General features: G+C 53.4%; 8 protein-coding genes and 1 non-coding gene across 9 annotated transcripts; 6 read left to right on the top strand and 3 right to left on the bottom strand.

The window, feature by feature from the left end:
* Positions 1 to 220: 220 nt before the first annotated feature.
* LRP88_02996 (chromatin-remodeling protein SPT16) lies at positions 221 to 3,545 on the top strand (the record flags this gene model as incomplete). Its single annotated transcript, XM_083239626.1, has 5 exons — positions 221 to 397; positions 460 to 544; positions 600 to 721; positions 777 to 2,385; positions 2,434 to 3,545. The coding sequence occupies 5 exons, from the start codon at positions 221 to 223 to the stop codon at positions 3,543 to 3,545; spliced, it is 3,105 nt and encodes a 1,034-aa protein (XP_083104756.1).
* A 956-nt stretch (positions 3,546 to 4,501) lies between these two features.
* Positions 4,502 to 6,069, bottom strand: LRP88_02995 (ligand-effect modulator 3 family; the record flags this gene model as incomplete). Its single annotated transcript, XM_083239625.1, has 6 exons — positions 4,502 to 4,610; positions 4,661 to 4,823; positions 4,874 to 5,669; positions 5,721 to 5,817; positions 5,871 to 5,907; positions 5,973 to 6,069. 6 exons carry the CDS (start codon positions 6,067 to 6,069, stop codon positions 4,502 to 4,504), a joined length of 1,299 nt encoding a protein of 432 aa, XP_083104755.1.
* A 1,499-nt stretch (positions 6,070 to 7,568) lies between these two features.
* On the top strand, positions 7,569 to 8,009 carry LRP88_02994 (hydroxyisourate hydrolase; the record flags this gene model as incomplete). Its single annotated transcript, XM_083239624.1, has 1 exon — positions 7,569 to 8,009. One exon carries the CDS (start codon positions 7,569 to 7,571, stop codon positions 8,007 to 8,009), a length of 441 nt encoding a protein of 146 aa, XP_083104754.1.
* A 554-nt stretch (positions 8,010 to 8,563) lies between these two features.
* Positions 8,564 to 9,131, bottom strand: LRP88_02993 (uncharacterized protein; the record flags this gene model as incomplete). The annotated part of the gene is made up of 2 exons (XM_083239623.1): positions 8,564 to 8,991; positions 9,047 to 9,131. 2 exons carry the CDS (start codon positions 9,129 to 9,131, stop codon positions 8,564 to 8,566), a joined length of 513 nt encoding a protein of 170 aa, XP_083104753.1.
* Positions 9,132 to 13,112: 3,981 nt separating this feature from the next.
* LRP88_02992 lies at positions 13,113 to 13,194 on the top strand. Its single transcript has one exon. It is a non-coding gene; the product is annotated as a tRNA-Ser (tRNA).
* A 441-nt stretch (positions 13,195 to 13,635) lies between these two features.
* On the top strand, positions 13,636 to 14,702 carry LRP88_02991 (guanine nucleotide exchange factor GET3; the record flags this gene model as incomplete). Its single annotated transcript, XM_083239622.1, has 2 exons — positions 13,636 to 14,016; positions 14,067 to 14,702. 2 exons carry the CDS (start codon positions 13,636 to 13,638, stop codon positions 14,700 to 14,702), a joined length of 1,017 nt encoding a protein of 338 aa, XP_083104752.1.
* A 606-nt stretch (positions 14,703 to 15,308) lies between these two features.
* Positions 15,309 to 17,260, bottom strand: LRP88_02990 (cleavage polyadenylation factor subunit MPE1 domain-containing protein; the record flags this gene model as incomplete). Its single annotated transcript, XM_083239621.1, has 3 exons — positions 15,309 to 16,698; positions 16,749 to 17,037; positions 17,089 to 17,260. 3 exons carry the CDS (start codon positions 17,258 to 17,260, stop codon positions 15,309 to 15,311), a joined length of 1,851 nt encoding a protein of 616 aa, XP_083104751.1.
* A 1,273-nt stretch (positions 17,261 to 18,533) lies between these two features.
* Positions 18,534 to 20,018, top strand: LRP88_02989 (metallodipeptidase; the record flags this gene model as incomplete). Its single annotated transcript, XM_083239620.1, has 2 exons — positions 18,534 to 19,783; positions 19,838 to 20,018. 2 exons carry the CDS (start codon positions 18,534 to 18,536, stop codon positions 20,016 to 20,018), a joined length of 1,431 nt encoding a protein of 476 aa, XP_083104750.1.
* A 969-nt stretch (positions 20,019 to 20,987) lies between these two features.
* Positions 20,988 to 21,719, top strand: LRP88_02988 (yippee zinc-binding/DNA-binding /Mis18, centromere assembly-domain-containing protein; the record flags this gene model as incomplete). Its single annotated transcript, XM_083239619.1, has 1 exon — positions 20,988 to 21,719. The coding sequence occupies one exon, from the start codon at positions 20,988 to 20,990 to the stop codon at positions 21,717 to 21,719; it is 732 nt and encodes a 243-aa protein (XP_083104749.1).
* Between the last annotated feature and the right edge of the window lie 108 nt (positions 21,720 to 21,827).

Raw genomic sequence — 21,827 nt, 5'->3', positions numbered from 1 at the left:
ACAGTTGCGCGGGTGCGCTCCAATCCCTCCTGTCAGATCAATCCAGTTCATCCGCTTGGATCGCAGGGACGCGTTGCGCACCGTCACGTGACAGGGAGCTCCCAACCTGGATCATTAACGCGACCTCACTTTTTTCGCGTCGTCACGACTTCCTTCAAGCTCCTCCTCCTCCTCCCCGTTCGCTCTTCCGTCACTCTCGCTCGCGTGTTCATCAGCAACGATGGCCGAGATCAAGATTGACAGCAAGGTCTTCCAGGAGCGCATCTCGCACTTTGTGACTGCCTGGAAGAATGACCTCCGAAGCAAGGATGGCCTGTTCGGCGGCGCCCAGTCCATGATCGTGATGATGGGCAAGGTCGAGGAGATTCCCGAGTTCCACAAGAACAATGCGATTCACGTATGCGACCCCGATAATCCTCGATTCGAAGCGAAAGATGGAAATGCTGACGACTTTCACAGTTCTGGCTCCTAGGCTACGAGTTCCCGACCACGCTGATGCTGTTCACCTTGGACACGCTGTACATTCTCACGACGGCCAAGAAAGGTACTGTTGCTTATGCGCTCGTTGCGCGATTTATCAGGAGCTGACTGTTGCCTAGCAAAGCATCTCGAACAGCTCAAGGGCGGCCGATTCCCCATCGAAGTACTCGTGCGAGGCAAGGACGCTGCGGAGAACGAGAAGCTCTTCATCAAGGTTACCAACAAGATCAAGGAAGCAGGAGTAAGCGAATCAATCCCCATCGTCTCGAGCCCATCTTAACATGTTGCGATTGCAGAACAAGGTCGGCACCATCTCCAGGGACACCTCCCGAGGCCCCTTTGTCGAAGAGTGGAAGAAGCTCTTTGCGGAGCAATGCAAGGATGTCACCCAGGTCGATGTGTCAGCGGCGCTCTCGACTCACGCCTTTGCTGTCAAGGACGAGAGCGAGCTCCGAGCGATGCGAACCGCTTCCAAGGCCTGCGTGGCCCTGATGACCCCCTACTTCCTCGATGAAATGTCCAATATCCTCGACGCCGAGAAGAAGGTCAAGCATTCCGCGCTTGCCGAAAAGGTCGACAAGAAGCTCGACGACAACAAGTTCTGGCAGACAGTGCAACTTCCGAGCAAGGCGAAGCTCCCCTCCGACCTTGACCCGACCCAGCTGGACTGGATCCTGGGACCTTCGATCCAGAGCGGCGGCAAGTACGATCTCCGATTTGCGGGCGAGCCCAACGACGATAACCTCCATGCCGGCATCATCATTGCTGCCATGGGCCTCCGATACAAGTCGTACTGTTCAACGATCGCACGAACCTACCTGGTCGATCCCAACAAGTCCCAGGAGAGCAGCTACAAGCTCCTCACCCTCATTCACAACACCATCATCAAGGAGATCCGAGATGGTATGACGGCGAAGGATGTGTACGCCAAGGCTCTGAGCATCATCCGAAGCAAGAAGCCTGACATGGAGAAGCATTTCCTCAAGAACGTCGGCTGGGGTATTGGATTGGAGAATAAGGACCCAACCCTTGTGCTCAACGCCAAGAACCAGAGGACCCTGAAGGACGGCATGACTTTGATCATCAACACCGGATTCCAAGACATCGAGAACCCCCAGCCTCAGGACAAGCACAGCAAGGTGTATGCCCTTGTTCTTACCGACACCATCCGAGTCACATCCGCAGAGCCCGTTGTGTTCACAGCCGAGGCGCCCACTAGCGCTGACGCAAACTCGTTCTTCTTCAAGGACGATGAGGAGGCCGAGCCTGCGCCAAAGAAGGAGAAGAAGGACTCTCGTGTCGGTGCCGTTGCTACTAAGAACATCACAAACACAAGACTCCGCTCCGAGCGTACAACTCAAGTCGCCAACGACGATCTTGAAAAGAAGCGACGTGAGCACCAAAAGGAGCTCGCGGCCAAGAAGCAAAAGGAAGGTCTGGCGAGATTCTCAGAATCTACCAGCGGCCAGAACGGCGGCGAGGTCAAGAAGTTCAAGCGATTCGAATCATACAAGAGAGACAACCAGTTTCCCCCCAAGATCAAGAATCAGGAGATTATTGTTGACGTCAAGAACAACACCGTCGTCCTCCCCATCATGGGACGCCCTGTTCCGTTCCACATCAACACTATCAAGAACGCTAGCAAGAGCGATGAGAATGACTTCTCTTTCCTGCGTATCAACTTCCTGTCTCCTGGTCAGGGTGTGGGAAGAAAAGATGACCAGCCCTTCGAAGATGCCACAGCACACTTTGTGCGAAGTTTGACCTTCCGATCGTCTGATGGAGAGAGATACAATGAGATAGCGAATCAGATTTCCAACATGAAGCGTGACGCGGTCAAGAAGGAGCAGGAGAAGAAGGATATGGAGGATGTCGTTGAGCAGGACAAGCTGGTGGAGATCCGAAGTAAGTTGATGTCTTTACTGTGGGTGACCTGATGCTAACAGAGACCAGATCGGCGGCCGGCCGTATTGGACAATGTCTACATTCGACCTGCCATGGAGGGCAAGCGAGTGCCCGGAAAGGTTGAGATTCACCAGAACGGTATTCGATACATCTCACCCCTGAACGCACAGCATAGAGTGGATGTGTTGTTCTCCAACGTCAAGCATCTTTTCTTCCAGCCTTGCCAGCACGAGCTGATTGTCATCATCCACATTCACCTCAAGGACCCCATCATTGTGGGCAACAAGAAGAAGACCAAGGATGTGCAGTTCTACCGAGAAGCGACGGACATCCAGTTCGATGAGACGGGTAACCGCAAGCGCAAGTACCGGTACGGTGATGAGGATGAGTTTGAGGCAGAGCAGGAAGAGCGACGCCGGAGAGCAGACCTCGACCGACTCTTCCAGGGTTTCGCCCAGAAGATTGCTGAGGCTGGTCGCAACGAGGGTATCGAAGTTGATATGCCCATCCGCGACCTTGGATTCCATGGTGTGCCGTTCCGCAGCAATGTCTTCGTCCAGCCTACCACAGACTGCCTTATCCAGGTTGTTGAGCCCCCTTTCATGGTCATCACTATCGAGGAGGTTGAAATCGCGCACTTGGAACGTGTTCAGTTCGGCCTGAAGAACTTTGATATGGTCTTTGTCTTCAAGGACTTTACACGAGCACCTTACCACGTCAACACCATCCCTGTTGAGTTCCTCGACCAGGTCAAGGACTACCTGGACTCTTCCGACATTGCTTATACGGAAGGACCTCTCAACCTGAACTGGCCTACCATCATGAAGACAGTCACAGCAGACACTCACCAGTTCTTCGTCGATGGAGGTTGGTCCTTCCTCCAGGCCGACTCGGACGAGTCTGGCGGCGAGGACATGTCGGAAGAGGAGTCGGCGTTTGAGATCGATGACGATGAGCTTGACGAGGCGTCCGAATCTAGTGAGGAGGACTCCGACTTTGGCAGCAACGCCAGCGATGATGATGACGACGAGGATGCTGAACTCGACAGCGACGAGGAGGGTGAGGACTGGGATGAGTTGGAGCGCAAGGCAAAGAAGCGAGATCGTGAGAGCGCCATGGAGGACGAGGACCGTGGCAGCAAGAAGAAGCGCAAGCGCTAAAGGGGGTAACTTGACTGACGCCTTGCTTCCCCCGAGGCGGAGGGTGATTTTGGCGTGAACGGGAAGACGACGGGACTGGCCTTACTTGGTTTTTGGCTTGGTTTCTTCGATTGTACTAAAAAAATACTTGCCTCCTTTTGGTTTCTTTGTATGGCTGTCAGGCACTATGCTCCCAAAGGGGGAGAAAGGGGATATTCAACAGAGAGAAGGGGCAAGTGTCTGTCGAGCTCGGACGTACTTGGACGCTTCTCCCACGAGGCTTTTCATATCATATCGAGTTTTGGAATGATCAGGATCAGAGTAGGGCAGTTGTACCAGATAAGATAATTCACGATTTCAGCATAATGAACGAGCGGTTCGTGCGCAAACGAAGTGGACGCTGTTGAACAGGGGCAGTTTGCTCTTGGTGTTGAGCGAGCATAGCATAACATCAACTTCACATGGACAGGCAAGCGACAATGATATAAACCAGTTCATTCTATCCTTGAACCAAATTGCATCGCGCCCAAACTCCCTTACCCAATAACGATACCAAGGTCAAGATCCTTGCTCTTCCGTCTCATCCGTCTCTTTGATCCGTCAATAGGCTCAGGGGAGGAGGAAGAGACATCAACCCCTGAATTTCCCAGAATCGCATCCTTCAAACGCAAGAGAGCAGCAGCGCAGAAAATAGCTGACACACAGTCGGGCGCTGCGGCGAATAATGGTACAGAAAACAAGTAACCATGTGAGAAACGACGAAAAAAACACACCGAAGCAAGTTTGCACTTTTCCTCCCACAACCCTCGACCCAATCTCGCGCTTCAATGTCAGAAGCCCGAGCGCTCACGTCTGCCGATCAGAGGCGACATGGCAGTGCGGACAATGCTGTCCGTGGTGCTGGGAGGAGACCGGATGGACGCAAAGGAAGGGCTCGCGGGAGCTCGGAGGAGAGTGCGGGAGTCCTCGCGAGCCGCCTAAGCTTCGCCAGGACGAAGTTCACGGCCGGAAGCGACGGCTGTGCTAGGACCGGACTTGGCGCCAGGGGCATTGTTCCAGGAGAGATAGGTGTGGTCACCAAGTTTCCTAACAAGATGTTAGCATAAGAAATAAAGACTGGAGAATTAGGTGCATACCTGGGGCGGATCAGATGGGTCACTGTAAAGACAGCACCGAGCAAGATGCAGACACCGCCAACGACCACGTAGGCGATTCCAAGGAAGGGGTTGCGACCTCCCATGACGGTCTTGGTGGTGATAATGATGGACTTGGTACCTTCATACTTGCTGGCGGGGAAGTCTAGAAGGTCAGTCAGGGGTTCTACAGAGGCGTTCATCTTGGAAACTCACGATCATCAACCTGAAGCTCATATGTACCGGCCCACATGGCAAGGGTGTCGTTGCGCTGGTACAGCTTGCTAAAAGTGGGAAGGCCGGCAGTTCGCATCCACACGTGGAAAGCCTCCCACTCCTTCAGGTTCGGCGGAGGGTTCTTGGTGGTGTAGTTGTCGGGGTAGCGCTTGTGCCAGTTGGGAGGGGGGAGCACGTCGTCGGGCTTGTAGCTGGTGTTGCCGTACAGGTCCCTGTCGCTTCCCCAGGCAATATTGGTCGTCTTCATGTCGTAGGTCCAGGTATCATTCTCATTCTTGGGCCTGCTCGAGGCCGGAAGAGTCACAAGCTCGGGGCTGGAGAAGGTATCGTTGAACATGGAGTTGGCGATGAGTCCGCAGGGGTAATAGGGCTTCGAAAGCTTGGAGTCTCCGTACAGGGGGCCGCAGTCACCGTTCTTGATGTCGCCGTACGAGCGAGCCTTTCCCTTGAGCTGCTCGCTGTCAAACGAGAGCACGTAGCGACGATGGTTCTGGTAAAAGTTGGTGAGGTGGTAGTAGAAGAGAACGGGAGGGCCCATTTCCTCGGGCAGCGTGAACTTGAGATGGCACCGGTTTGTCTCGGGGACCTTGACGCCGTTGTCGAGGGTGACGGTGATGTCCATCTCGCGCGCCCACATTGCATTCACGGATCTATTAGAGCTCTTGAAGGCAGTCTGAACATTGTCGCTGGGCATGGACTTGTAGCCGCCGCCATCCTTTGAGAGAATGGGGGCTTCTTCTGTGCAGTTGGTGTAATCGAGTCGAAGTTCTTGGACCTAACCAGGCTGTCAGATGCGTCTTGTTGCAGCGGCAGCGTCGGAGCTTACCTGAGCGCTGGCATAGAGCAGCAATCCTCCGATAGGAGCGAATATGATTCCAATGGTGAAGAACAGGGGCAGGACGGTCTTAGGTGTGAGGATGGGCCTATCGCAATGAGCATCGAGAACGGGGAAAAGCAGGGAACGATGACAACGTACTGCCAGGCCTTCAAGCGCTGCTGTCGGAACGCGGTATCTATCGCGAATCAGTCAGCACAAATTTGTCGCGGTCCACGGCGGCGAGGCTCGAGGGATGCTCACTCGCTGGTCGACGACTCTTCTTCTTGTCCGGCTGCTTCGGGCCATCGTTGGAGTCGATGGAATCAGTGTGGTCGATGCCACGGGGATCGTCGGCCATTGTAGGCAAGTTCGGCGGTGGAATCTGCGCGGGCGCGCGATGAAAGATCCGTCGAGATCGATATGGCGCGAGGCGGTGGGTGGGAGATGCTTGATTGTGTTGTTCTGTTCGTATCCCAGGGGAGAGAGAGCTGATGGGATTCAGTGCAGGTGTGGCTTGGCCTGTGAAGCGTTACGTGTTGGACATTGCGGCGTGAGTGGGACGTGCTTGGCTGTCAGGGTGAGTGGCTGTGCAGTGACAGATTGCGGGCTGTGCGGCTCGGGGTTTCGGGTCTTTGTTTTATCCGGGCGCGTACTCAGCTCGTTGAAGGTGTGAGCAGGGAAAGGAATGTGATAAACAGACATATTTAGGAGTATCTCTCTCTTTCTTTTCCAGTTGTATTGTATCCTAGTTATTCTGTATGTAGGTTGTGGTTGCATATGCCTCAAAACACCTAACGTTAGTCTATCCACCAGGCGGCATTGGCAGCTACCGGACCGTTTCTCAACTCAATGGGACTGTCAACTCAACTAGATACAAGAGATTATTAGTCTCGGGCCTCGTATAACCCTCCTGTGGTACGGATCTATATTGTTTTCTATTGTTACTTGGGAAGGAAAAAAGTCCCACCTTGTGTAACCGAGCCATTTGCTTTGTTTAACCCAAAGTGGTCGGGGGCACAAAGTCAACTGTCATCGCATGAACTGTCGAGTGAACAGAAAACAACGTTCATCGAGAACTCGATTTATATTTAATGCATCCTACAGTTATTGCTTTCCTCTCCTTTTCTCCCCCATTCTTTGCCAACAATCAGCCCCATTTTCATCGACCCATTGTCTTATTCACCACCAGCCGTGAATCTAGGACTCACTCGTCCAGCCTCACCAACACATATTCACCTGCAACAACTAGGACTCGTTCATTCAGATCCACCAGTCCTACTTGAAAACATCCCAGCATCTGTAAAGTCCAGCATCATCATTCGCTGCCCCTTCTTCTCCATCCACCCCCAAAGCATTGGTCCCTTATGCACACCGTCAGTCACCAACAGGTTCTCCGTCTGCAAGTCCTTAGCATCAGCAGAGCCCGCTAAAAAGCTACTGGGCCGTAAGCCACCAAACCTCGACCTACACATACAAGTCAGCAGCCCAAGGCTGTTTGCGGTCAGGCACGAATCCAAGGAAACTGACTGATATAAACCGGGCTGTGTGCCTCACTTCACTGTCCCCTGTCTTGCGCCGCGTAATCTTCTCTTTCTTGATCTTGTTCGGCGCTTCAGAATCGATATACACGACATCCGTCTAAAAAAAAGGACAAGTAGAACCCATATCGGTCAGCACCCTCCGATAATACTTTTGCCAAGCCGACTATCAACGCTCTGAAGCTCTCGCTACATCTTCCCCTCCCCCACCACCCTTGACGTCAACCTCTCCGAACGTCAGGTCGCACCACCCAAAACAGAACAACCCCCCATCACCACCACAGCATTCCCCCATCGCCCGCCAAAACCCACCGTCGCGATGGCCTCACCCTCTGCAAAGGACCCCATCACCTGCCACGTCCTCGACACCCAGGCCGGTCGCCCCGCCCGTGGCGTCCGCGTCCGCCTCGAGGGCCCCGTCCCTGCCCCAGCGCCCGGAGCCAACCCGCACACCCAGCCCCAGCCCAAGACGTTCGAGTCCATCACCGACGACGACGGCCGCGTCCTCGTCTGGCTGCCCTACAGCTCCGCCGATTCGGCCGGCGAGGTCCCCGTCTACACCCTCCTCGACGTGCTCGACGAGCGCAAGGGCCAGGGACCCTCGCGCTGGACCCTGCGCTTCGACACGGCTGCCTACTTTGGCGAGGAAAAGACCTTTTTCCCAGAGGTGACCATCACATTTCGTGTCGAGGAGGGGCAGCACTACCATGTGCCACTGTTGTTGAGCCCATATAGCTACACTTCTTACCGTGGAAGCTAGAGGTAGACCTACACTGCCATTATGTGTGGAATATCTATAAAGGAGCATCAAGATATTGTCTTTCACATCACAATTCGCCGCCAGTATGACGAGTGCGCATAGCCAGTTGCGAACGATACATGGAGGATATACGAAAAGGGTCACCTGCGTCATGGAAACACCAGCATAAATAATGATAAAGATCATGAGAATAGCGATGATGCTAGTTATTAATTCTTTAACGAATGTCCTAATCGTTCATTGCTCCCTCGCTGACTGGCCGGACAAGTGACATTCCCGTCTCTCCCTACCAGAGGGGACCGTAATCTCAAGCTTTTGGCCCCTTGTCCTCGGCAACACCGATAAATCCTGAATCCAATCCATGCCCACACATGCCCATGCCAATGCCCTTGTGCCCATCAAACGCCACGCTATCCACAAAGAGAAGTAATTGAAGCAGTTCGTCTGAGTGATGTTGCCATCCTCGATCATCAGGTTCGGCCGTATACGTCGTAACAGCAGTCGTTATCGTGTCTAGATTTGCCTTGAACACCTAAGGCTTCACCAAGCCGCTTCTAGTTCTTTCGCCACTTCTTCATGAAGCCCTTCTTAGATCGATATGAGGGCACATCAGGAGATGTTGGTGGCGTTTCTTCGTCCCTCCTCGTGTTCCTTGATGCGAGACTCTCGGTTTCGTCCTTTGAAAGCCGGATGCTCGACATAGATGGGCGAATGCTAGACATGGATGGTCGGATGCTTGTCATGGATGGGTTGGCTTGCTTAATGCTGGCGTTGTCTCCAGTGTCGGTGCTAACAAGGGATAGCACGCTGTAGAGGGCTTCGGACGTGGGTGTGATGCGTCCGTGGTTGAGAGTCCGTCGCTTCTTCCTCAAAAAGGACCGGCGAGTTCGAGTGAGTGCCCGGTCAGGATCGATGTCTTCTTGACTGATACAGGCATTTGGTGAGAGGTCTGCATCGGGATGAGGTAGAGTAGTGTTGCGGACTGGACAATGGTTAGCAAGGCCACTGTTTACTGCACATCGGAAATCTAGACTCACCATCGTTGAAGGGCTCTGGGAACCCTGTGTCTCGGGGCTCCCGTCGAGACTTGGTGGTTGTTGTAGTAGTAGGAGAGGCGGCCATGATTTCGATCTGAGGGACAGATTTAGACTCTGCAATCATCGAATTGCTGCGAGTAAATGTTTGTTTTGAAGAATCCAGGGCAGATGAGGAATCGAGAAGCCGCTCAGCTTGACGAGGCACTCTCGACCCTGCCGAATCGGGCAAGTACAGAATGGAAGTGAGTTGTGTAAGCGCGATGCCGTTTTCGTATCAGTCAGTGAGCGGCAAGGCTCAATGAACAGTCGCGGAATCGATCGGGAGAGTCGAGATGACAATAGGGAAGACGAGAGAGAAAAAAGAAAGATCGGTCACTCGACGAAGAAAGAAGAAAAGGGGATTTGATTTGATTTCACTCGGAAGAGGCGTCAAGATTTGTGTGAAATTAAAATCCGACGCCAGGGGATAGGGAGGATACAGTTGAGTTGAACTGAACTTGCTGGGGGAGGAGATTTGACGAGACGATGGGATGGACGACGGGGCCCAGGGTCGCAAAGGGCCAGAACGACAGGGTTATATTGGGACGATGAGTTGCATCCGATCAGCAGGCCACGGAGCCGCTTGGCGAGGCGCTTGATCGGATCTTCGGAACTCGTCAAGTCTGTGTCGCGGCGACGAGGAATGGCGAGTCAAGGTGACGAGCCGATGAGCCAGTCAGTGAGGCTTGGCTCTCGCTGTTCGGCACAGCAGCCAAGAGAGAGTCTCTCGACGACGCCGTCGTTGCGTGGCTCCGCGCCCCAGAAAAGTCCAGAAAGCACTGGGACCGAGCAAGGGTGTAGGGGTGCAGCGTGGTGTAGGACAGGGGGTGGAGTGGTTCCAGAACAAGACAAAGTCCAAAACCCAAGAAGGACCCAAGAATGAGAAACTTGAACTCACTTTGTGCCAAGCTGGTGCCCACGTAGTTGACCGTGATAAACGCCCTGATCCCTACCAGAAGTGTCCTTGACTGCAGACGGCCGTGTCAAGCCCGGATCCTGACTGAGCTGAGGATTGACGAGGCGTCCGCCAGGCAAGATGGGAATCTACAGTAGAGTAGTCCAGTCCGTCGACTCCTGCAATTTACACCAACAAGCCGGCGTTGGAGGATGCCACGCTTCCTCTTCCAGATCCAAAGCGCGAGCTCTCGCTACTCGCTGTAAGGCTACGGCGGCGTCTGGGGTAGCACCTGGTGTAAGTGGCTGGTTGAGGCTCGGTCGGCCCTGAATGGAGCCGCTCTCGGATAGAACTCGCCGTGGAGCCTGGGCGACAAGACGGTGTCGTCAGCCCGGGGGGCGTCTGTCTGCTTGGCGACTGATTTGTTGGGCCAGAGACGGTGCGCGATTCTCTGCGCCTCTCGAAAGAAGCTGAGGATCCAATGTGTGTCGTAACGGTCAGCAAACAAACGGCGGCGACAAGAGTTGTCCAACGTCATCCATCCCACGCCCGAGGCAACAGATGTTTGAAGTGCCGCCTTGTCCGAGTGGGTTGCTGTGCGATATTTATACCGTCATGGTCGTCAGCATCACAAGGCCCCGGCAGCACACATCTTTGAGTTTGACTCCTCTTTGCTGCTCTGTATCTGCTGGTGCTGCGGGCTCAGACATGCAGATATTCAGTCAGCCATAGTCGATAATGAGGGCCGGCCAAGTGGTTCCCCAACAGTCTGGGAAAACCCCCGAACGGACCAACCCCATTTTTCTTCAGGCCGTCCCCTCCCGGACCAGATGATGATCATTTCCCGCCGGACCCCTGGACACATGACGACAAGGCCGGACCGTGCAGTAGGTGTCTCGCAGGCGAACGCGTTAGTGGCCGGCAAAGGAGCCCGCGTCCTGCCAGCGGGCGAAACCCCCCATGGCTAGGGTCCCAAGGTCTTGGATGTGATGTATGGGCGATACTGGCCTGTTCAGACGGCAAATCGGCCATGGCGTTTTCAGAATCTGGTCAGGAAATCAGTTCCAGTGGATGGCGGTGTCGCCGATGGAAGCGGGGACTCTAGGGAGTACTTCTTGGCCCGACATCACGTGAGTTACATCAACTTGTTCTCCTCTGCCCAAGGTCCCCAGTCTACGAATATCGAAATAATCGGGCATGAATCCATCCATATTACATCAGTCTTCCCCTAACATTCTGGAGAATATTGCAAACTCTTAAAGTTTTCCCGCCGCTAGGGCCATGATTCCACTTGTCTCCGGCAGTTTGGGCGTTGGCTACCTCCCAATTTCGTCTCTCAGCTCCTTCATTCCGACCCCTGATCAACCTTGATCTTCAGAGCCCACAAAAACAGATCTACAAGAAGCACGCAAAGCTCGACGACGAGTTTATCCAGAGCTACAGTACAGAGCGCAATACCTACGTATTCGGCTTTTTGGAAATTATCCGCTGTTGACCTCGGCTGGCTGAACATGTCTGAAACCCACTCTTGGCTGCATGAGCGGTCAAGACCTTGGTCACCGAATCGACGTGCCTATTCAAGAAGGTCGAGCAGACATGTCGAACCTGTACCATACCGTGATTGGCTGTTCAGGTGATGCATTGTCGTGACCAATGTTTCTCAAACTCTGCCGATGGCTTGGTTGAGGGGTAGGCTAGGCAGTGTGTTGCTGACCAAATGGGCGGTTGGAAGAATACGATAGCTTGCCATCCAAGGTCTCCCATGCTCCGTCAACTTCAAGATTTCTCGCCATGAAAGCTGCCTCTTGATAGGCCAGTCCGTACCGGCTATTGTGGCGGAGGCCACCTGGAGCATGCAACTTGTACAGTAGACGGAACACACGGAATCGCCCAGCCATCGAGCGCTTATGCGGCACGTTTGCCGTCTTGCTAAGTTCAAGGGCGGTTCAGAACGACCCGTTGAGCAAATCTTTACCTTTGGGCTGAAGAGTAAAAGCCCGTCATTGTACAGGTTGACATCGGCATTCCCGCCCCTAGTAGATCTCTGTGGAGAAGGATCCAGCAGACCACGCAGCTTGCCCGTCTGCCGTCAAGACGATCATGCCCTATCGGCACTCGCTAGCTCTTTAGCTCAAGTTTCACGTTGGCTTTGATCAGCGAAACCAAACACTTTGTGCTGTGCTTGTTTGGATGGTAAAGTTTGCATCGTTGCCTTTTACAGGTTGTCTTGGATGATCACCAGATCACGTGTGTCAATCCCAGCCATTGAACTCGCTTCATGCATGTGAGTCTCAGAAGTGTCGATGTAATCGAATGCGCCCAAACTCTTGACTTGAGCAAATTTTGAGAGATTCTTCTATTATGCGGAGCTCTCACGCGAACAAATATGGTAACCAGAGCGACATGGCGTCCAGGGAGGCGCCTATTGGTAACACTTACATGTATGTGAACAACATCCAGGGTATGTAATCAGAGACCATGGTGGACGACCAACCTGGTATACCATGTCACACACCGTCCTGGACAAGACATCCATCTCCCTAAACTCGCGGGACTTCAAGTCTAGTGAGATTTCAGCCCAAACCCCCAGAGATACAAATGAGTACACTCCCCGTGAATCCCTGTCATCAGGATCCAGAGGATCGAATGCAGCATGGCTTCGTGGATAATGATGATCCGGATAGGAAAATGCATTACTTAACGTCGGTATCCCGTACTATTCTACCCGTCACCGCGAAAACAGTGCAAGACTGGTGAATTTCCATCCCAAAGATACTTCATCCATCGGAAGGAAGAACGACGAATGGCATGCAAACATGCCAGGAAGCAGAAGTATTAGGTACAAAGGAAGGAACCTGGAAGTCAGGTTACCTATCTTGAGGACTCTTCTGCCACATACCCTAGACAAGGGTTCAAGAGTAAGTCGGTGATAGCCCAGGAGAATTACCCAGGAGAATTCAGAAATCACGAATATGAGGCAAAACAAAACACATACCTACACATTGTGGCCCAGGTATACTCGGCCTTCTGAATTCTGTGTGCCCGTGGTGGTTGTCTTCCCTGAGGCTGCGTCCAGCCATCAGGTCTCGACCCTTGTGGATCGCAATCTCAAGTCGCCCATCACCAACAAAAGGCGCGGTGGCAGAGTGGTCTAATGCGATAGACTAGAAATCTATTCTCTTCGGAGGCGTCTGTTCGAATCAGGCCCGCGTCGATTGGTTTTTTTTGCTTCTTTCTGCGGTTGTTGATGAGTTGGCTTCTTTTTTGGTGTGTTCTCAAGATAGTTGACCGATGAGATGAAGACAAATGGTGTTTATGCGGTTCAGATGAATAAGGAAATAGCAGCTATAAACATGATAAACTCTATATCAAAGAAGTCATGATTTTTGTTCTGTGTGAGAGTATCATGTGGCAACAGACTGGCCTTGACGTCCTTGCTTGACAAAATGAAACAGTCATGAGGCTACCCATACGTGGCCTTCCTATTCTGTCTAGATCTACCCCTCCAAACCGCCAACTCCACCATGAAGACGGGAGCTTCTAGAAGATGCCCAAATCTTGAACTCGACAACCTCTCAACAAAGCCACGTCTCCAGCCCGACTCGATCCCCATTATCGCAAACCCTCTACCGACCGTCCGAATCGCCATCTCATAATGGCCGCCGTAATCTCCGCTGACGACGCCCTCGAGCCGTCCCTCCAGTCCCTCCTCGACCAGCGCAGCCTCCGCTGGATCTTCGTGGGCGGCAAGGGCGGCGTCGGAAAGACCACCACCTCGTGCTCCCTCGCCATCCAGCTTGCTCGCGTTCGTCGCTCCGTCCTCCTCATCTCTACTGATCCCGCACACAACCTCTCCGATGCCTTTTCTCAGAAGTTTGGCAAGGAGGCTCGCCTCGTCAACGGCTTCGACAACCTCAGCGCCATGGAGATTGACCCCAACGGAAGCATACAGGACATGCTGGCTGGCCAGGGCGACGCTGACGATGTCAATGCCGCCGCCGGTGGCCTGGGAGGCATGATGCAGGACCTTGCATTTGCGGTGAGTTTGGAAACTTCACAGCTCTCTACCTATTGCTGACGTGACAGATCCCTGGTATCGACGAGGCCATGTCCTTTGCAGAGGTCCTCAAGCAGGTCAAGTCCCTCTCCTACGAAACCATCATCTTCGACACGGCCCCAACTGGCCACACCCTCCGCTTCCTCCAGTTCCCCACCGTCCTCGAAAAGGCCCTCGCAAAGGTGTCGCAGCTCTCGTCGCAGTACGGACCCCTGGTCAACAGCTTCCTTGGCTCGGGCGGCCAGCTCCCCAACGGCCAGAACCTCAACGACATGGTCGAGAAGCTCGAGTCGCTGCGCGAGACCATCTCCGAGGTCAACACGCAGTTCCAGGACGCCGAGCTCACCACCTTTGTCTGCGTCTGCATCGCAGAGTTCCTGAGCCTGTACGAGACGGAGCGCATGATCCAGGAGCTCGCCGGCTACGGCATCGACACCCACTCCATCGTCGTCAACCAGCTCCTGTTCCCCAAGAAGGCGAGCGACTGCGACCAGTGCAACGCCCGTCGCAAAATGCAGCGCAAGTACCTGGACCAGTACGAGGAGCTCTACGCCGAGGACTTCAACGTTGTCAAGATGCCCCTGCTCGTCGAGGAGGTTCGGGGCAAAGAGAAGCTCGAGAAGTTTAGCGAGATGCTCGTCACCCCTTACGTTCCCCCGGAGTAAGCAGGTCTATAGACTCAGGCGCAAGACGTGGACACTTTGAAAATTAACGCGCAAGATGGAATGGGCAAGACAAAAAGAAAGGTCATGTAGCACATACAGGAGCAAAGAGGGCGTGGAGTTGTCGTTAGGGGTTGATGGTTTATGACAATACACAATGCTATTTATCGGTTGTACGCACAGTCAGTCACGAGAGAAAATACCCAACATTGAATCAATTTCAGCAAGTTTGTTTATTATTTTATTTGTTTTCTGCTTCATGTTTGCCTCGTAGACTAGCGACGCCTCGCTGTCAAGTCATGCCTCCCTGCCGAGGCCAAAGTCTGATGAAGTAATTCCTGAACCCCCAACCGGTGGCATAAACTGCCGTGAAACCCTTCCAAGATCCATATCTACACCCCGAACGCCGTTCCGCTTGCTTAACGGAATCATGCAACATGTGAAAGCAACCCCAAACCCCTTAAACAATCCAGAATATGACAGCTCTGCAAAGCTCGCGTTGATGGCCTCATTGTATGTAGGGTGTTGTACCCTTGATGTCGAGATGGTGAGAAAACAAGAAACAGCCGCTGGTGGAAATCATAGTCGTGCGGGAGCTGAGCATCTGGCTCACAGCTCTCGATAGTCGCTGGGTCGAACTCTTCGCTGCTTGTTCTGGTGTCGGTGGGGGTTGACGGGCTTGCGGAAGTAGGCGTCTTCGTCGCCAGCGTTACCGCCCTGGGAAAAGTTGCCGTTCTGGAAGCCGTTCATGCCTCCATTCATGCCTCCGTTCATACCCATGTTTCCGTTCATAGGATTCATGCCGTTCATACCATTCATTCCCATATCCCAACCGTTCATGCCTCCAAAGCCGCCATTCATACCGGGGAACCCTGGCATGCCCATCATGTTGGGCATACCCATCATACCCATGTTCATGTTCATGTTGCCCATGTTTGGCATTGGCATCATGTTTGGCATCATGGGCATGCCGTTGAACATCATGTTATTCATTCCCATGTTCATACCCATGCCGTTCATCATGTTGGGCATCATATTCTGTTGGTTCTGCATTGCCTTGGGACCCTTGGGAATCCGGGGATTGTCGAGAATGTCGTCAGCGGGTCGCTTCTTGGAGTTGACATCCGTGGGCTTGGCGCCGTCGACCTGCTTGTCCGCGTCTTGTGAAGCGGGGACGAGGCTCTTGGGGCCAGTTGGAGGAGACTTAATAGTTGCCTTTTGAGAGGCGGGCGAATTTGTCTTCTCCTTTGGTGAATCCTTAGACTTGTCGGCAGCATCGCTCTCGGGCTTTTGCTCTGGCTTGTCAGCCTCCGCAGCAGGCTTGTCCTCCTCTCCATCGGCCTTGGCTTCACCTGATGCCTTGGGTGATGGAGGGGGAGGGCTTTTGGCAGCCTCCTTCTCCTTCAGATAATCCTGAATCTTCTTTGATGTCTCCTCATCTGGTAGGAGGTCATCAATCAGCACGCCTTCTGACTGGCAGGCAGGGCAGATGAAGTCGCTTTCGATGAGAGCATTGGTTATGCAATCATTGCAAAAGGTCTTCTGGCAGCATGGAGTCTTCATTGGCTCTATGAACATCTTCTTGTCGATCGAACACTCCAAGCCCCGTTCTTGAACCTCCTTGTCCTCGGCCAGGGGTGCCTTGGCAGCGGAGGAAGACTTGGCCTTGGCCTGGAACTGTTCCCAAGATGCCTTGTCTGGTTCGGCAATGACAAAATCTCCTTCAGCGTTAACCATGATGCCCGAGGGGCGCTTGGATTCGTCGCCGTCAGTCTGAGCTAGCACCACAGATTTGTCGACCTTTTGCAGGAACGAACGGGGGATTCCAGTAGTTCGTTTGACTCTCGGGCGATTGTCAAACTCAGGATCGTCGTTAGTAGGGCACAGCTGAATCCAGTGACCCTTGTTGCCACATCGGTAGCAAATGTAGCCATTCGGGGGGTCATGGTCTGGGACATTTGCTGGCCTCTTCGCACCGGGCTTGAAGACGGGTGTTTGGCTATGGCATGTTAATGATTGATTTACTTGCTACGGGTGGGCGATACTTACTGTGACATCTCTTCCTGCTGGGCTGACCACTGCTCGGTCTGCGCTGCAAACATGGCTGCCATCTTCTCCTCTTCGGTCATGGCATTGTTCATTTGGTTGATTGCGTCAGAACTAGGCTTTGATGCCGAGGCCTTTGCTGCTTGCTCTTTGCGACCAGCATTCTTGGCCGTTGAAGGCATCTTGCCAGATACATAACGGGCAGCACGCCCCGCGCCTTGCTTGACGGCTGGCTGACGCCGAGCGATCACCGTTGTTGATCTGGGAATAATGGTGGTGTCGTCATCATATTCTGAGAAGTGATTAGCAGCGCTCATGTGTTGCGCTTGGGACATAGACTTACCCTCGCTGTTATCATCGGTGTAAATATGAAGGTCGAAATCACTACCGTCGCCAAGTCCGCTCTTGATGATGATCTCACGCTTGAGCTCAAAGACTGATATGCCGGTGCCGTCGAATTCGACTCTAGTGGGTTCCCTTTGGGACTTGAACTTGAAGAAGACGGAAGACGTCATGGTGACTGATGTGTGCTGTGTGTTTTCCTACAAGGAATCAAGACACCACAGCACAGAGGGACAAGAAGTGGTGTTATAGCGGAGGTCGAGTAGTTTTCCAAGTCGAAGTGGCCGGGCGCACAGAGCACTATGTGAGTATTGATTGCCTCTTTTGTGTTTGCAGAGGGAACTCTGATTGTTCTCTTTGTTTGTTCGTTTCTTTCTTGCACTGCCGTGCCTCTTTCAACTCTCGAAATGAACGGAAATAATCAATTTTGATTGTACTTGGAGGGAACAATAGTGGCAAAAGGGTCAAAAAAAGGTGCAATGAATAAAGGAGTACAGCTGGCCAAAGAAAACAGCCAGAAGAGAGACAGCCCTGAAACTCCACCTCAATTTCCAGTCACCACGTTTGTTAAACCACTGAACCAGAGACCTTGAGAGTTAGCAAGTTGTCCTAGGATCTACGCCCTTTCGAGAGAAGGCTAGCGACGGAGCACGATGGTGTCTCGAGCAACGAGGATGCGAACGGTCGGGCTCGCGCGAGGTCGGCGAGATCGCGTCAGGAAGCCGCGCGTTGCCAGCTGGACCAAACGGCGCTCGGAAATCGTTGAGCAAGAGTGAAGAGAAGAAAAGGTCGCGCGCAGGCGAAAAAAGACGGCAGCCAAGCGACTGCTCCGGTGTCGCGAACTGAATACTCGATGGGCGGAATGAACAGCGACGATGGATGAGTATCGAGACGGGTGGGGAGAGGAAGAGTCTGCGAGGGAGGAAAAGCACTGCCCCTGGGGTTAGTAAGCACCTAGAAGTGAGGAGGCCGGATGCCTGGGAGGGGGAATGCGCTCGAGAATTCCGGAGTCGGGTGACCGCAAAAAGGATTTTCCTCCCGATGACTCAGCCACTTGCTGGCTGGCATGTGACGTAAAGGCTGGCTGCATCTTGTGCTCTTTTGTTCAACGCAAACGTTGCCCATTTCCCCTTACTAATCACTACTCGGTCTAATCATTATTGGTTGCCGTTACTAGCCGGCCTCATTCATTGCTTGCGTTCAAGCTGCCCCGCCATAAGGTGAGCACGGCGCTGTCTTGCATCACTATCAGCCCGATAGAGCAGGTCCGGCGTAATGCCCCGCACCTTCCTCCTCAATAGGGCAGCTCTGTGTTGTTTTCGAGTAACAGCACTCCCCAAAAGGCCCTGTATATCATCTCGTGTCTCCCGGATCTCCTCACAATTCCCCAAATTTCTTTCCCGCCCATACCTGACCGACTCTATACGCGCCCACCAAGCAAAGAAGATGGCCCCTCAACTTGACGGTTTCTTCAAGCAGGTCGACAGCTCTGCTGACGACTTCATTGAGCGCCTGCGCAAGGCTGTGGCTATTCCTTCCATCTCCGCCGAGGATGCTCGCCGCCCCGATGTCGTCCGCATGGGAGAGTTTCTCGCCGAGGAGCTCAAGAACCTGGGAGCTTCGGTAGAGCTTCGACCGCTGGGAAAGCAGCCCCACAAGGAGTACCTCGAGCTCCCTCCCGTCGTCCTCGCTCGATACGGAAACGACAGCAACAAGCGAACCATTCTCGTCTATGGTCACTACGACGTTCAGCCTGCCGAGAAGAGCGACGGCTGGGCCACCGAGCCCTTCGATCTCACCGTTGACGAGAAGGGTCGTATGTTCGGACGTGGATCTACGGACGATAAGGGCCCTGTCCTGGGTTGGTTGAATGCCATCGAGGCCCACCAGAAGGCGGGTGTCGATTTCCCCGTCAACCTGCTCATGTGCTTCGAGGGTATGGAGGAATATGGTTCTGAGGGATTGGACGACCTCATCAAGGAGGAGGCCAATAAGTACTTTGCTGATGCCGAGGCTGTCTGCATTTCTGACAACTACTGGCTCGGTACCGAGAAGCCTTGCTTGACCTATGGTCTCCGAGGCTGCAACTACTACTCGGTTGAGATCTCCGGCCCTGGTGCTGATCTTCACAGTGGTGTCTTTGGTGGCACGGCCCAGGAGCCCATGACTGATCTCGTCAGGGTTCTGGGATCGCTGGTCAACACTGATGGTCAGATCCAGATTCCTGGTATCATGGAGCAGGTGGCCCCTGTCACTGCCGACGAGGAGGGTCTCTATGATGGCATCTCCTTCACTATGGACAACATCTACGAGTCGCTCGGTAGCACGACGACTATTTTCGAGGACAAGAAGAGCACTCTTATGGGCCGCTGGCGATACCCCTCTCTGTCTCTCCACGGCATCGAGGGTGCCTTTTCCGCTCCCGGAGCCAAGACAGTCATCCCTGCCAAGGTCATTGGAAAGTTCTCGATCCGAACGGTCCCCGATATGGACATTGACACAACCAACGAGTGTGTGTACAAGTACGTGAAGGAGCAGTTCGCCAAGCTCAAGAGCAAGAACACCCTGAATGTGTACGCACAGCACACTGGCAAGTGGTGGGTGGCGTCGCCCAAGCACTGGAACTTTTCGGCCGCTGCCAAGGCTGTTGAGCGTGTGTGGGGTGTTCAGCCCGACTTTACTCGCGAGGGTGGAAGGTAAGAATCCCTGATGTAAAAGAATATGTGTTGAGTGCTAACGACCCTTGCCAGTATCCCCGTTACTCTGACCTTTGAGGAGGCCACTGGCAAGAACGTTCTGTTGCTTCCCATGGGTAGCTCGACCGATGGTGCGCATTCCATCAACGAGAAGCTGGACAAGCGCAACTACATTGAGGGCATCAAGCTGCTAGGAGCCTACCTGCACTACGTTGCCGAGGAGCCCAAGGCCTAAGCTAAGATTACATCCATAATACTGAAGATGATTGAACGTGGTATGACATCCTAGCTTGGAGTTCTGTGACATGTTTGGTGTGTTTGTGGACAGGGCTCCAATGAGTGAGGATTTGAAAGTGATCTCAACTCCCTTGATGCTCCTTGTGAGCATGAGTATGATGTCGAACCCTTGTCACCAACGTGCTCTTGGCATTGTTACGCCATCCATAAGGTAAGACAACGGCCCCCACTTCCTTGGGAAAGTTAATGATGGCCATGAAATCATTGTGGTTGTAAGCTGAGTAACAGGAACTCACTTCCATCCGATAGCATTATACACTATTCTCTGACTGGCAAAAGATCCAACTGATAAGGGATTGTTGATTAATACCAGTTGGTGATAGTCGTGATGATGGGCTTCGGAACGAGGGTTTCCCATCTGCACGTTCCCGCGTGCTGCCCCACACTATACGTACCTTGAACCCCTCCCTTCGAGTTCTGGCACCAGTCCGCTCCAACCGCCATCCATTCTTGCCCCTCCACCGCCCTTCCATCCACCCATCCAATCCGTCCATCCATGTTAGTTGACTGATGAGACAGGTCCGGTGATCGCTGCCCGGCTGAGCCGTCGCCGACATGGCCAAGTGACCGCTGCATTGCTTTTATCGCCGGAGGTCGCGGGCGATACTCGTCTTTTCCTCACCTGCAGCCTCACATACTCGACTGTAACACCTCTTGTCTCGCCTGCGCATCCCTTGTTGAGCTCCTCAACGTTCAAGACTCACCAGGCCTTACAAGGACCTGACTGTACGCCACTGGTGGAGTGCCTGACTCTGGCAGTGGAACTCAACCGCTCTAACCACACCTTATCGGACCCTTGAATCTACCACTGGAAAAGTTCTAAGAAACGGTCACACTTGAAGATATTTATTTCACTGCGAAATATCAGATCTGGGATCGTACAAGGACGTCAGCCTTGACCGCCGAGATGGTTCGCGAGAGTGGCATCTCGGCTACCAAGCCCATCTTTCCCACCTACCTGCTGTCTAGCATCAGACTACCTTTCTCTCGTCGCCACTCTGCGTCTTCGAGTTCTGCCACCGACTCGACCGCTTCTTCTGCTGTCACAACACCGGCAAGCTCACCTCCGAACCATGGACCCTTGACAAATGCCGAAAAGGGTTCTCGGCTAACCAAAACCGCGCCGAACACTCTACGCTGCGCTGGGTGCTCGACCGATCTTGCCTTTGCCTCCCAGATTATATCCAAGGGCTTTACTGGCCGATACGGTCGCGCGTTCCTTGTTGCTCCGCCTGCGCTACCGGCGCCTCAAACACTGAATAATATTCGAGTTGGCAAAAGCGAGAACCGGCAACTTGTGACGGGCTGGCATATAGTGGCAGATATCACCTGTGGGATCTGCTCAACCAAGCTGGGTTGGAAATACGTCGACGCCAAAGAAGAAGGGCAAAAATATAAAGTTGGCAAATTCATCTTGGAGGTAGAGCGAGTCGTCACACATCGAAGCTGGGAGGATACCGCCGATGACGATGTCACCTATATGCCCGAACTGGATAAGCACGATGAAGATGAGATTGTGTTTGATTCGGACGATGAGGATGAATGCGAGGACATATTCGCGGGGACCTGGGATCCCGAAGTAGTGGGAAGGAGGCGGAGCCGAATGGTTGCACGAACAAGTCGTGCTGGGAACGAATAAGTCGCCGTTGCTGTGGTGCTTCGAGGCGAATGCCCCTTGATCTGGGGTTAGTTGAAACATTGGAATGGCGTCAAGGGATGGATGAATACTGAGACCGAGATGGCTCAC

Source organism: Fusarium phalaenopsidis (assembly GCF_050370095.1).
Source record: "Fusarium phalaenopsidis strain FUZ10S chromosome Unknown contig_32286, whole genome shotgun sequence".
In the NCBI taxonomy this organism is placed as follows: Eukaryota; Fungi; Ascomycota; class Sordariomycetes; order Hypocreales; family Nectriaceae; genus Fusarium; species Fusarium phalaenopsidis.
Note: the sequence above shows the minus strand (reverse complement) of the source record. Positions and strands in the feature narration are given on the sequence as shown.